At 50.7% G+C, this 14384-nt stretch overlaps 1 protein-coding gene across 1 annotated transcript in view; it reads right to left on the reverse strand.

Annotated features, from left to right (window-relative positions):
- The window catches only part of CLCN7 (chloride voltage-gated channel 7), a 224391-nt gene that overhangs the window by 38121 nt on the left and 171886 nt on the right, over positions 1 to 14384 (reverse strand). Inside the window, exons 18-22 of the mRNA XM_068243464.1 lie at positions 11497 to 11548; positions 8467 to 8594; positions 1767 to 1852; positions 734 to 860; positions 541 to 600 (exon numbers count right to left, since the gene is read on the reverse strand). Coding sequence (XP_068099565.1) covers positions 541 to 600; positions 734 to 860; positions 1767 to 1852; positions 8467 to 8594; positions 11497 to 11548 — 453 coding nt within the window. The remainder of the gene's footprint in view (positions 1 to 540; positions 601 to 733; positions 861 to 1766; positions 1853 to 8466; positions 8595 to 11496; positions 11549 to 14384) is intronic.

Consider the following 14384-nt stretch of genomic DNA (forward strand, 5'->3'; position numbering starts at 1 on the left):
TGTAAATATTGTATGATATTTTCTCATGGGACAACACTGCAGATGTGACGCTGTGATACAATGTAAAGCAGTCAGTGTACAGCTTGTATAACAGTGTAAATATTGTATGATATCTTCTCATGGGACAGCACTGCAGATGTGACGCTGTGATACAATGTAAAGCAGTCAGTGTACAGCTTGTATAACAGTGTAAATATTGTATGATATCTTCTAATGGGACAGCACTGCAGATGTGACACTGTGATACAATGTAAAGCAGTCAGTGTACAGCTTGTATAACAGTGTAAATATTGTATGATATCTTCTCATGGGACAGCACTGCAGATGTGACACTGATACAATGTAAAGCAGTCAGTGTACAGCTTGTATAACAGTGTAATATTGTATGATATCTTCTCATGGGACAGCACTGCAGATGTGACGCTGTGATACAATGTAAAGCAGTCAGTGTACAGCTTGTATAACAGTGTAATATTGTATGATATCTTCTCATGGGACAGCACTGCAGATTTGTGATACAATGTAAAGCAGTCTGTGTACCTTGTGCTTCAGAAGAACGATGAGCTGAGATCTCAGGATCAGTCCACACAACCGCGGGGGCTGGAAAAGATCAGAGAGAGGTCACATCCAGGTTTGGTACAGTCTGATCCCTGCAGGGGTCATGTGACTACAGCCTCATCACTGCAGGGGTCATGTGACTACAGCCTGATCACTGCGCAGAGTCGCTCCTCACCTGCCCAGTATTATTCTCCACCACCGGGAAGCCGTTATGATTGGACGTGGTGATGCTCAGGACATCCACAATAACCCCCACCTTCTCTCTGCGCCGCAGACAGGTGACCGGGGTGCTCATCACCTCCCTGAGGAGAGAAGAGATCGCAGATCATCACAGACTCCCCATATATGTACATTGTGTTTGTGGCTGGACATGATGCTCTGCGTATCCCCCACACACCTCACTCACTACACGGTGCAGCGGCTTCCTGGGGGGCGGGGGGAGGGCGTCTCTCCTGGTCAGTATTGCCACAGGAAGGGCGGGGTGCTGCTGGAAGGACGGGGTGCGGCAGGAAGGGCGGGGCATGAAGTTGCCTTGTATAAGGTGTGTACGACAGCAGAGTGACAGGACTTACCTAGCTGTGAGAGGTGACTGGAGCCTCCCAGTGCAGAAGGGCGGGGTGCGGCAGGAAGGGCGGGGTGCGGCAGGAAGATGCCTTATATAATGTGTGTATGACAGCAGAGTGACAGGACTTACCTGGCTGTGAGGGAATGAGAAGTGACTGGAGCCTCCCAGTGCAGAAGGGCGGGGTGCGGAGGGAAGGGTGGGGTGCGGCAGGAAGGGCGGGGCATGGCAGAAAGATGCCTTATATAATGTGTGTATGACAGCAGAGTGATAGGACTTACCTGGCTGTGAGGGAATAAGAAGTGACTAGAGCCTCCCAGAGCAGAAGGGCGGCGTGTGGCAGGAAGAGCGGGTGTGGTAGGAAGGGCGGGGCAGGAAGATGCCATATTTGTGTATGACAGCAGAGTGGCAGGGCTTACCTGGCTGTGAGGGAGTGAGCGGTAACTGGAGCCTCCCAGTGCAGAAGGGCGGGGTTGGGCAGAAAGAACGGGGTGTGGCAGGAAGGGCGGGGTTGGGGCAGGACGGGGTGGAGCAGGAAGGGTGCAGTCGGGGCGGGGCAGGAAGGGCGGGGTCGGGGCAGGAAGGGCGGGGCACGGCAGGAAGATGCCTTATATAATGTGTGTATGACAGCAGTGACAGGACTTACCTGGCTGTGAGGGAGTGAGAGGTGACTGGAGCCTCCCAGTGCAGGAAAGGGACACTCTGCAGCTTGATGTGCAAATCATACAGACCCTGAGGGGAAACACAGCAGGGACATCATTACTGATTAATCTCATAATGTACAGACGCCTTGCTCTGCAGCGTTCTCCCCAAGCCTCATCAGCTGGGTGCTCTACACAGCTGGTTTTGGTGACCGCCCGGCTGTCATGGCTATCCTATAGGTTACACAAGCAAAGGAGGCGGGGTCAGCAAGCAGAGCAGTGAATGCTAATGGAGGGGGGCGGGACATTCACTTGCAGCTCTGCAACCCTTCCTGCCTAAAAGCCCCAACCACATTCTCCAGGGTAAGGTGTGAAGAATTCTCTGCCTTCTTCACAAACAAGGTGTCTACCATCCGTGCCAGCATTACACCAACATCAATTGACCACTGGACTCTGCATCTGCCTACTACCGTACCACCATGGCAAGTCTTTGACACTCTGAGTGTAGAAGATTTTGGAATTCTCATTCAAAGTCTCCGCCCCACTACCTGCGACCTGGATCCTGGCCCAAATGGATCCTTAACCTCCTTGGCGTTTTTTTTGCCAAGGAGGCTGCATCACACTTTTTTTGTATTTTTTTTTTCTGTTCCATGTAGCTACCCGAGTGGTAGCTACATGAAACACCACTAGAGGGCGCATGTGTCCCTCTAGTCCGATCGCCGCCGGCAACAACAGCAAACAGGAGATTGCGTATAGAACACGATTTCCTATTTGGCTTCTCCTGTTGCCATGGCGACGATCGGAATGACGTCATGGACGTCACCCGACGTCCTGACGTCAGGCGCACCCGATCCAGCCCTTTGCGTTGCCCGGGAGTGATTGGTCCGGGCTGCACAGGGCTCTGGCGGGGAGGGCCCTCTTCCGCCGCTGCGTGCGGCCGATCGCCGGGCGGCGGCGCCGATCAAGCTGTACGCAAACAGCTAGCCACGCGTACAGCACTTTACAGAATTTAAATCGCCCCACCAGGGGCTGAGATATCCTCCGAGGCGGCTTACCCCGAGCTCAGCTCGGGGTTACCGCTAAGGAGGTTAATGCAGTGCCCAGAGCTGATCAGGCCAGCACTTCACAATATCACTCAGTGCTCCTTGCAAAGTGGACTTTTCCCAGAAGAACTAAAGAAAGCAATCATAAAACCCCTCTTGAAGAAACCATCACTAGATCCTGATTCTGTAACCAACTACAGACCTGTGGCGAACTTACCATTCCTATCAAAAGTTATCGAGAAAGCAGTCGCCAACCAGCTAGAAGCCAGGCTTACAGATAACATCAGTGGCAGTGGCTGGATAGTGTACTGGTTAAGGGCTCTGCCTTTGACATGGGAGACCAGGGTTCGAATCCTGGCTAGGTCAAGTACCTATTCAGTAAGGAGTTCAAGGCAAGACTCCCTAACACTGCAGGGTGGCCTCTTGAGCGCGTCCCAGTGGCTGCAGCTCTTGAGCGCTTTGAGTCCGACAGGAGAAAAGAGCTATACAAATGTTCGGATTATTATTATTATTGATACTTTTCAGTCAGGATTCAGGAAAAGGCACAGCACTGAAACGGCATTAGTCCGAGTAATTATTATTATTATTATTATTTTTTATTTATATAGCGCCAACATATTCCGCAGCGCTTTACAAAGCACAATAAGACGACAAGGGGAACATAGATACAACTAACAAATATACAGCAGAGTTCCAAGCAGCACAAATATTGTTACAAAAACAGTAAACATTAGGAGGATGACCCTGCCCTTGCGAGCTTACAATCTAATGGGTAGTGGGGGACACACTAGGTAAGGGGGTGGAGGATGGATGAGGCAGTGATTCTTTGCCTCTGATTACATTGTGACAAATAAGTAAATAAAGGGCTATAGAATGTTATAAGCTTGTCTGAAAAGGTGTGTTTTAAGAGTGCGTTTGAAGATGTCCAGGTTTGGAGCATGACGTACAGGCTGTGGAAGAGAGTTCCAGATAAGGGCTGATGCTCGTGTAAAGTCCTGGATGCGAGCATGAGAGGAGGTGATCAGCTTAGAGGCCAGGAGAATTTCTTGGGAGGAGCGAAGGTTGCGGGAGGGACAATATCTTGAGATTAGTGAGGAGATGTATGGAGGAGACAACTCGTGGAGGGCTTTGTATGTTAGAGTCAGGAGTTTGAACTGGATCCTCTGGGTAATGGGTAACCAGTGGAGAGAATGGCACAGTGGGGCTGCATCAGAAGAGCGTGTGGAAAGGTGAATGAGGCGGGCCGCTGCATTTAGAAGGGATTGGAGAGGAGCTAGCCTGTTTTTTGGTAGGCCACAGAGCAGGGTGTTGCAGTAGTCTAGGCGGGAGATGATTAAGGCATGAACAAGCATTTTGGTGGCCTCTTGTGTGAGGAAGGGACGGATACGGAATATATTTTTGAGCTGGAAATAGCAGGTGGTGGTTAATGAGGCAATGTGAGGTTTAAAGGAGAGCTCTGAGTCAAGTATAACCCCCAAGCAGCGGGCCTTAGTGGTTGAGGTTATTGGGGTGTTGTCTACCGTTATGGTTGCAATTGGTAGGGGTGTAGATAGCAATGGTGGAAAAATCACAATTTCCGTTTTAGTCATGTTGAGTTTGAGGAAGCGGGAGGACATGAATGCAGAAATGGCACGTAGACAGTCGGGGACTCTGGATAGTAGTGAGGACAGGTCAGGAGCTGAGAGATAGATTTGGGTGTCATCCGCATAAAGGTGATACTGGAAGCCAAAAGAGTTAATTAGTTGTCCCAGGCCACGGGTGTAGATTGAGAAAAGAAGTGGCCCAAGAACAGAGCCTTGAGGTACACCAACAGACAGTGGGTGTGGAGAGGACTTGGTGTTAGAGAAGGAGACAGTGTAAGAGCGTCCAGAGAGATAAGAGGAGATCCAGGAATGTGCTTGTCCCTTGATTCCTAAAGATGACAGTGTCTGCAGAAGCAGAGCATGATCAACCGTGTCAAAGGCAGAGGAAAGGTCAAGGAGTATTAGAATGGAGAACTGGCCTTTGGATTTAGCTACCAGTAGGTCATTAGCAACTTTCGTGAGGGCAGTTTCAGTGGAATGGTGTGTGCGGAATCCAGATTGAAAGGGGTCAAGTAAGGAGTTGGTAGAGAGAAAGGCAGACAATTCTGAATGGATGTGACGTTCCAGCAGTTTAGAAGCAAAGGGGAGGAGCGAGACAGGACGGTAGTTGGATAGAGAAGTTGGATCAAGAGAGAGTTTTTTGATTAGTGGTGTGATGATAGCTTGTTTGAATAAGGAAGGAAAAGTGCCAGTGGAGATAGAAAGGTTGAATAGAGTTGTTAGAGCGGGATTAAAGGAGGAGGAAAGCTGGGGGATTAGATGAGAGGGAATGGGGTCCAGGGCACAGGTAGTGAGATGCGCTTTGGAGATTAGTGAGGAAAGACACTGATCAGTTAGTGTGGTGAAAGATGTTAGAGTGGGAGACTGGTCTTGTGGAGCGGTGGGGAGGCAGTTAGTGGTGGGTGAGGGTGCAGGCGGACAGAAGGAATTTATAGGTGACGGCTGTGCTGGTAAAAATGGTTGCGCGTTAAAGCTATTACGTATTGCATCAATCTTGCTTGTAAAGTATGATGCAAAGTTGTCGGCTGACAGACATGTGGTAGGGGGAGGAGGTGGGGGACGAAGTAGGGAGTTAAAGGTGTTGAATAATTGTTTTGGGTTGTGAGACTGTGAGGAAATGAGCGAGGAGAAATAAGACTGCTTAGCAGAAGTGAGGGCATCCCTGAGCTCCTGCATAGTTTGTTTATAGTGATTGAAGTCTTCTACAGCAGTGCTTTTTCTCCAGCATCTTTCTGCCACCCTGGAGTGCCTTTTCAGCTGTTTGATTTGTTCAGTGAGCCAGGGCTGCCGGTTAGTTTGGCGGGGGCGGGTGGTGGTGAGTGGAACGGCTGAATTCATGGCAGAGGAGACTACATTAAATAAGTAACTGGATGCTGCCTCAGGGTCAGTGTAGGAAGACAGGGTACTTAGAGTAATGAATGATCTACTTACTGCAAGGGACAAGGGTGATTGCTCAATTCTGATTCTTCTTGACTTGTCTGCAGCATTTGATACTGTGGATCATGAAATACTAATCCAGCGACTGAAGAATTACTGTGGCCTAAGGGGTACTGTTCTTAGCTGGTTTCAGACCTTCCTATCTGGCAGGACACAGCAAGTATGTCTGTGCACACACTACTCTAATCCAGTGCCACTTCCCTATGGAGTTCCACAGGGTTCTGTACTATCACCATTACTCCTTGCAGTCTACATGCTCCCACTGGGCAAAATAATCCAGAACTATGGCCTAGGATACCATTGTTATGCAGATGACACACAACTGTATCTGTCCTTCAAGCCTGGCACCCAAGACCCATCAGCATCCATAAATGCAGGGCTAGTGGATTTAAAAAATTGGATGATCACCAGCTGGCTGAGGCTGAACTCTGACAAAACAGAGGTGTTGGTGGTAGGTGGTCCACACATGATGGATAAAGTTCAAAACGCTCACCACCTCAAACTAGCAATTGGGGGAGATTTTGTACAGTATAAAGACTCTGTGCGAAACCTTGGGGTGATCCTGGATGGAAATCTAAAACTCAAACAGCAGATATCAGCTGTCGTCAAGTCTTCCTTCTTCCATCTAAGAAATATAGCGAAAATCAAACACCATATCCCAGCTGAAGACCTACCTGCCCTGGTTCATGCATTTGTATCCTCCCGCCTAGACTACTGCAACGCCCTGTTCATCGGATCTACAGATAAGGCTCTGCGCCCCTTACAGCTAGTACAGAATGCTGCAGCCAGACTCCTAGCCAATGCCCCCCGCAGCTCACACATCACCCCAGTACTGCAATGCCCCCCGCAGCTCACACATCATCCCAGTACTGCAATGCCCCCCGCAGCTCACACATCACCCCAATACTGCAATGCCCCCCGCAGCTCACACATCACCCCAGTACTGCAATGCCCCCCGCAGCTCACACATCATCCCAGTACTGCAATGCCCCCCGCAGCTCACACATCACCCCAATACTGCAATGCCCCCCGCAGCTCACACATCACCCCAGCACTGCAAACTCTTCACTGGTTGCCAGTAAAATGGAGAATCAATTTTAAGATCTGCCTGCTGACATTCAAGGCTCTACACCACATGGGACCCAAATACATAGCAGATCTATTGGAACTTTATGCCCCTCCACGCCCCCTCCGCTCTGCCAACAAGATGAAGCTGGTTATTCCCAGGATACACTTAACATTTGGTGCCCGGGCCTTTTCCTATGCAGGCCCTACTCTATGGAACTCACTTCCACAATCAGTACGAGAGGCTCCCTCTCTGGACAGCTTTAAAAAAAAGGCTAAAAACTCACCTCTTTTCCCTAGCCTTTGAGACTGCATAATGCAGGGTCACAGCGCTTTGAGTCCCCAGGGAGAAAAGCGCTATATAAATGTTATTGTTACCCTCCTGTGGGTCATCAGAGTGTGAAAAAGATTGTCTGTTGTTCCAGTGTACAGCATTGCTGTCCCTTAGAGTTTGCTGCCTGAATTACTTGATTCAGGGTGGGAGGAGGAGAGGAGAGGGAGGAGAGGGGAGGGAGGGAGGAGAGGAAGGAGAGGGGAGGGAGGAGGAGAGGGGAGGGAGGAGAGGGGAGGGAGGAGAGGGGAGGGAGGGAGGAGGAGAGGGGAGGGAGGGAGGAGGAGAGGGGAGGGAGGGAGGAGGAGAGGGGAGGGAGGGAGGAGGAGAGGGGAGGGAGGAGGAGAGAGGAGGGAGGGAGGAGGAGAGAGGAGGGAGGGAGGAGGAGAGGGGTGGGAGGGAGGAGGAGAGGGGTGGGAGGGAGGAGGAGAGGGGTGGGAGGAGGAGAGGGTGGGAGGAGGAGAGGGGAGGGAGGAGGCGAGGGGAGGGAGGAGGCGAGGGGAGGGAGGAGGCGAGGGGAGGGAGGAGGAGAGGGGTGGGAGGGGGAGAAGCATGGGAGGGAGTAGGAGGTCCTCTGACCGGCTGCCTTCAAGGAGACACCACACTATGAGAGCGCCATGGGCTTGCTGCAGTTTCCGATTGTTCAGCAGGGCAGACCTGGTGCCTGAAAGCCACAGCAGCATCATGTAACCCGTTCGACTATTTCAGGGCAACTAAACTCCCGCTGCCATGACAGAACCAGTCACACAGGTCATTAGAGGGTCCCCACTGCACGCTGGGCCGAGGAGCTGACACTCCATCTGCTCCCTGCAGGGATACCCAGGCACCCCTGGGGGGAGAGCTGCACTGCTACTAGGGGGAGACATGATGGCCTGCCAGCCGGCTCGGGGCCCCTGCATTTCCCTGTCCCCGACTCCCTCCGTGCTGGGTAAAGATTCTGGGGGGGCGGGGTTGGAACTTGTGAGCATCAGAGGCCCAGAGCCAGAACGTCCAAAAACAGTGCCAGAAAATTCAGACGCAGGGCAAAGCTGAAGAACGGCTCACCCTGCTCCAGCAGAATCCCGGCAGCACTAATTACTATTCTTCCTCCAGGCCACCATAGACTTAGGGGGGAAAGACATAATTTGGCTGAATTACTGTCTGAGCGGCGCTATAGCTGTAAGTTACACGGCCACATTACGGCCTATAGCGGCACACGGACTTGCCAAAACCCAATTCCACATGCATTCAGATCCAGGCCACTCACCTCTATGAAGATGTCCCCGACTATTTTGGCTGTTATGAGGACAAGCATGATGGGAAACCCATAGGTGACATTTCCTGTGGCCTCAACCATAATGACAGTCAGACTCAGTGTCATCCGGACTATACCACCTGCAAGAGAAGGGGAGACGCTGGGATTATACCACCGACTGAGGAGACACGTGCATTATACCACACGAGATCACATGACCGCACAGCAGTAAAGGTCACATCACTGCACAGCAGTAAAGGTCACATGATGACTGTGACAAATATGACGTCACCCGCCAATTCCTGTTCACTTTGCGGAGCTTTCAGAACGAGCACTTATAAAATAAACAATTAAAAATCATTTGTCTAATACAATAACGCATAAAACTAAATACAACAATTGAACAGATCAATATAGTGTATAAAATAATGGGAAAGTGAACACTACTGGCTAATGGTCTGTAGAATGACCTTGTCCTTTGAAATGGTAAGTCCAAAAAGAAGATATAATAGTCCATTTATGGAAAGCTCAGATCCTTGATGGGATATGGATAGGGATATGGAAGGACTCTCTGACAGCCTGTGTTTTCAGCAGTGTTAACCCTTCTCTGCTGGAGGGTGGAGATGGTAATCAGAGATGGGCAGGGTCAGCCACATGACCCAGTTCCACCCCTCTCATTATGAACTATCTGAAGTGATTATATCTTTGCATCAGTGCAGACCATTATGTGGAAAATAATACATGTGCGTTCCCGGTGTCTTCAGCTCTGCCCAGAGATTAAATACATAATATGAAATATGGTTTGCTCTGCAAGGAAAGATCATTATCTCGGTCACAGAAGGTGGTAAGTAGACGCTTCTTGACTCCACCTTGAGACTGGGTTCAGTGCACATTGTGGCTGGTATCTATGGAGAGGCTGGTACTTTAGTAAGGTGAATATTAGTTCCTAAGATTAATTATAGGCATTGGATTTCCCTGACTGGATACAGGAAAGGAATGTGCCGATGATCTGTTTTTTGCTTGCTGTCTTTGAAGTAGAACCCATAAAGATGGCCACAAATGATCCAATTTCTAGTGCGTTCACTACACCACCAACGAACCAATCTTTGCTCCCTAGCTATCACAACCAACAAGAAAATCCAAATTTTGGTTTGACCAAAATCCAAATTGGATGATTATTTTTAAATCGTAATCAATTGTGCCCATCAATGGAGATTATTTACAACCAATCCGATCAGATTTTCTGATCACCCGAACGATTTTTCGCTAAAAACTGGACCATCAGTGGCCACCTTAAAGGTGGCCATACACTGGTCGATTTGCCATCAGATGCGAGCAACAGATAGATCCCTCTCTGATCGAATCTGATCAGAGAGGGATCGTATGGCCACCTTTACTGCAAACAGATTGTGAACCGATTTCAGCCTGAAACCGATCACAATCTGTGGAGCTGCCGCTGCCACCCCCCCCCCCCCCCCCCCGCATACATTACCCGTTCCGGCCGGCGCGAGTCCCCTGGTCTTCTTCTCCGCTCCGGACTCCAGACCGTTCCTGCAGCTACTGAACTCCCTGTCCAGGGGAAGTTTAAACAGTAGAGGGCGCTCTACTGTTTAAACTTCCTGCCAGGACAGGAAATTCTGTGTAGCTGCAGCCGTCCGGAACCCAGCGTGGAAAGGAGACAGCAGGGACTCGCGCCGGCCGGAACAGGTAATGTATACCCGCTCTATTGCGCCGGTTGACGGGCATTCGAATGCCGCTATCGACGCACTCCCGATCCGCCGACGACCGAGAAAAATCTTCCGCACGGATGGGTCAACGGGAATGATTGATTTCGGACGGAAATCGATCGTTCTGTCAGCGGTGTGCGCAGCGATTTCACAGCCGTTTCGATCACTGTGATCGAAACGGCTGTATATCGGCGGGAAAATCGTTAGGTGTATGGGCCCCTTAAGAATGTGAGTGGTGTCTGCAGGAGAAAGTAATGACTTTATTGCACTCTCTCCAGGGGAGAATAAACAATGCTTCCTATGAAAAGAAGGGCTGGTTTTTGACAAAACAGTAATTTATTTTTTTTAAAGTCAAGCTGTGACCTAAAAAGGGGTTCTCTAAATCACATCTTTGTGTGTTCAGTTCCCTGCGAATGCACAAATGAATCCGTGACAATGACCGCACAGCAGTAAAGGTCACATGATGACCGCACAGCAGTAAAGGTCACTTGCCCGCACCGCAGTAAAGATCACATGATGACCGCACAGCAGTAAAGGTCACATGATGACCGCACAGCAGTAAAGGTCACATGATGACCGCACAGCAGTAAAGGTCACATGATGACCGCACAGCAGTAAAGATCACATGACCGCACAGCAGTAAAGGTCACATGATGACCGCACAGCAGTAAAGGTCACATGACCGCACAGCAGTAAAGGTCACATGACCGCACAGCAGTAAAGGTCACATGACCGCACAGCAGTAAAGATCACATGACCGCACAGCAGTAAAGATCACATGATGACCGCACAGCAGAAAAGATCACATGATGACCGCACAGCAGTAAAGGTCACATGATGACCGCACAGCAGTAAAGGTCACATGATGACCGCACAGCAGTAAAGGTCACATGACCGCACAGCAGTAAAGATCACATGACAGCACAGCAGTAAAGGTCACATGATGACCGCACAGCAGTAAAGGTCACATGATGACCGCACAGCAGTAAAGGTCACATGATGACCGCACAGCAGTAAAGGTCACATGACCGCACAGCAGTAAAGATCACATGATGACCGCACAGCAGTAAAGGTCACATGACCGCACCGCAGTAAAGATCACATGACCGCACAGCAGTAAAGATCACATGATGACCGCACAGCAGTAAAGGTCACATGACCGCACCACAGTAAAGATCACATGACCGCACAGCAGTAAAGGTCACATGACTCCTCGCTGGTCTGCCCAGGCTGCACCTGGTAATATATTCAGAATGGGTTCACATTGTCAGAGGATCATTATTACAGCGGGTGTATCAGATATCAGAATACTCACCAAGCTGAGCCGCCGCCCCCATCAGGGCGTACTTCCCAGGATCCGCCCACGACTGCAGGAGACAAGGGGAGAGCCATTACATCACCACAAATAATAGAGACACAGCCTTTCATACAATAAGCACTTTATATTGTGTTATGCTGGGAGATGCACTGGCTACATCCGTATCTTCACAGACAACCTTTACATGTCATCCTGTATGCAGGGCCACTTCCCTGAGCTGGTCTCACTTCTGCTGCTGCACTGGGAAGGCTACATTCTCTGCTATAGACCTTGTTGCCGTGGACGGGCGGGGCCCGCGTGTTGCCATGGACGGGCGGGGCCCGCGTGTTGCCATGGACAGGCGGGGCCCGCGTGTTGCCATGGACGGGCGGGGCCTGCGTGTTGCCGTGGACGGGCGGGGCCTGCGTGTTGGGCGGGACCTGCGTGTTGCCGTGGACGGGCGGGGCCTGCGTGTTGCCGTGGACGGGCGGGGCCTGCGTGTTGCCGTGGACGGGCGGGGCCTGCGTGTTGCCGTGGACAGGCGGGGCCTGCCATGGATGGGCGGGGCCTCTGTGTTGCCATGGATGGGCGAGGCCTCTGTGTTGTAAATGAAAGGACTCAGTTGCAGTTGAAGGTCAGACTTCCAGATGCTGGGTTTCCCCCTTGGCTGGCAATTACAGCCTTGAGCTCATGGACATCACCAGATGTTGGGTTTCCTCCTTTGCCGGCAATGACAGCTTGAAGTCTTGAGCTCATGGACATCACCAGAAGCTGGGTTTCCTCCTTTGCTGGCAATGACAGCCTGAAGTCTTGAGCTCATGGCCATCACCAGATGCTGGGTTTCCTCCTTTGCTGGCAATGACAGCCTGAAGTCTTGGGCTCATGGACATCACCAGATGTTGGGTTTCCTCCTTTGCCGGCAATGACAGCCTGAAGTCTTGGGCTCATGGACATCACCAGATGTTGGGTTTCCTCCTTTGCTGGCAATGACAGCCTGAAGTCTTGAACTCATGGACATCCCCAGATGTTGGGTTTCCTCCTTTGCCGGCAATGACAGCCTGAAGTCTTGGGCTCATGGACATCACCAGATGCTGGGTTTCCTCCTTTGCTGACAATGACAGCCTGAAGTCTTGAGCTCATGGACATCACCAGATGTTGGGTTTCCTCCTTTGCCGGCAATGACAGCCTAAAGTCTTGGGCTCATGGACATCACCAGATGCTGGGTTTCCTCCTTTGCTGGCAATGACAGCCTGAAGTCTTGGGCTCATGGACATCACCAGATGCTGGGTTTCCTCATTTGCTGACAATGACAGCCTAAAGTCTTGAGCTCATGGCCATCACCAGATGCTGGGTTTCCTCCTTTGCTGACAATGACAGCCTAAAGTCTTGGGCTCATGGACATCACCAGATGCTGGGTTTCCTCCTTTGCTGGCAATGACAGCCTGAAGTCTTGAACTCATGGACATCACCAGATGCCGGGTTTCCTCCTAGTTAGTACTGTGCCCGGCCTTTACTGCAGCGGCTTTCAGTTGCTGTTTGTGGGTCTTTCTGTCCAACGTTTATTCTTAAAGGGAAGGTTCAGGGACTATGAAAAAAAAAAAAAATCCTTATCCACTTACCTGGGGCTTCCTCCAGCCCGTGGCAGGCAGGAGGTGCCCTCGGCGCCGCTCCGCTGGCTCCCGGTGGTCGACCCGACCAGGCCGGCGGCCAGGTCGGGCCTCTTCTGCGCTCCATGCCGGCACGCTGACTTCATCGGACGTCCTCCGGGTTGTACTGCGCAGGCTCAGAACTACTGAGCCTGCGCAGTACAGCCCGGAGGACGTCCGATGACGTCAGCGCGCCAGCGTGGAACGCACAATGGAGCGCAGTAGAGGCCCGACCTGGCCGCCGGCCTGGCCAGGTCGGCCACCAGAGACCACCGGGAGCCTGCGGAGCGGCGCCGAGGGCACCTCCTCCCTACCACGGGCTGGAGGAAGCCCCAGGTAAGTGGATAAGGACTTTTATTTTTTTTTCATAGTCCCTGAACCTTCCCTTTAAGCAAGTAAAATGCTGCTCAGTTGGGTTAAGATTAGGTGACTGACATGGCCATTCAAGAATTTCCCATTGCTTTAACAAACTCCTGGGTTGCTTTGGCTGTATGTCCCATGAAACGTTGGCCAATCATTTTGATTGCATTTAGCTGGATTTGAGCAGACAGTGTGTCTCTGAACTCCTCAGAATTCATTCGGCTGTTTCTGTCCTGTGTCACATCATCAATACACACTAGTGTCCCAGTGTTATGATCACTTCTGCAGCATGTACTGCTGGCTGCAATTTTACTGTAGACAGGCAGTTTTTGATTTCTTTGCGTCCATTCGCTCGCATAGTTTTGCGTGCGCTCACACTGAGCATTGATTCCATCTGCAGTCGCTCTGAAGTTAATGACAGGTTAATATGCTTTTGTGAAAACAAACATTGTCTGTTGCAATGGAACTGCAATCCCTTTCTTGCAGGCTGCATATCATTGTCTGCCCTTTCCTGCTGTCAGCTTGTGACTGATTATCATTCACCTGTGTGGGAATCTGCATGTCTGCTCCCATTGGATGACCTCAGTATAAAGGACTGCTTCCTGCAGGGCTCCATGGGCTATCATAGTTCCAGCATAAGCCTGTCTTGCTGCTGCTTTCGCCCCAGATCGTGTTTCTAGTTCTAATGTTACTTTGCTGGTCTTGCATCATATATTGGTTAATCGCCGATATATATTCATACTAGCGTGTTTGCTATTTTCCTTGTATTCGTGTTACGTTAATACATCAGTGTCGCTGATATATACGTACACGAACTGTTTATATCCTGTGTTCAGTCAGTCAGTTTCCAGCACGTTTTGGTAGGTTGCGCGTATCGTGATCACCCGTGCTTAGCTAGTC

This window comes from Hyperolius riggenbachi, chromosome 7, assembly GCF_040937935.1.
Source record: "Hyperolius riggenbachi isolate aHypRig1 chromosome 7, aHypRig1.pri, whole genome shotgun sequence".
NCBI classification, from domain to species: Eukaryota; Metazoa; Chordata; class Amphibia; order Anura; family Hyperoliidae; genus Hyperolius; species Hyperolius riggenbachi.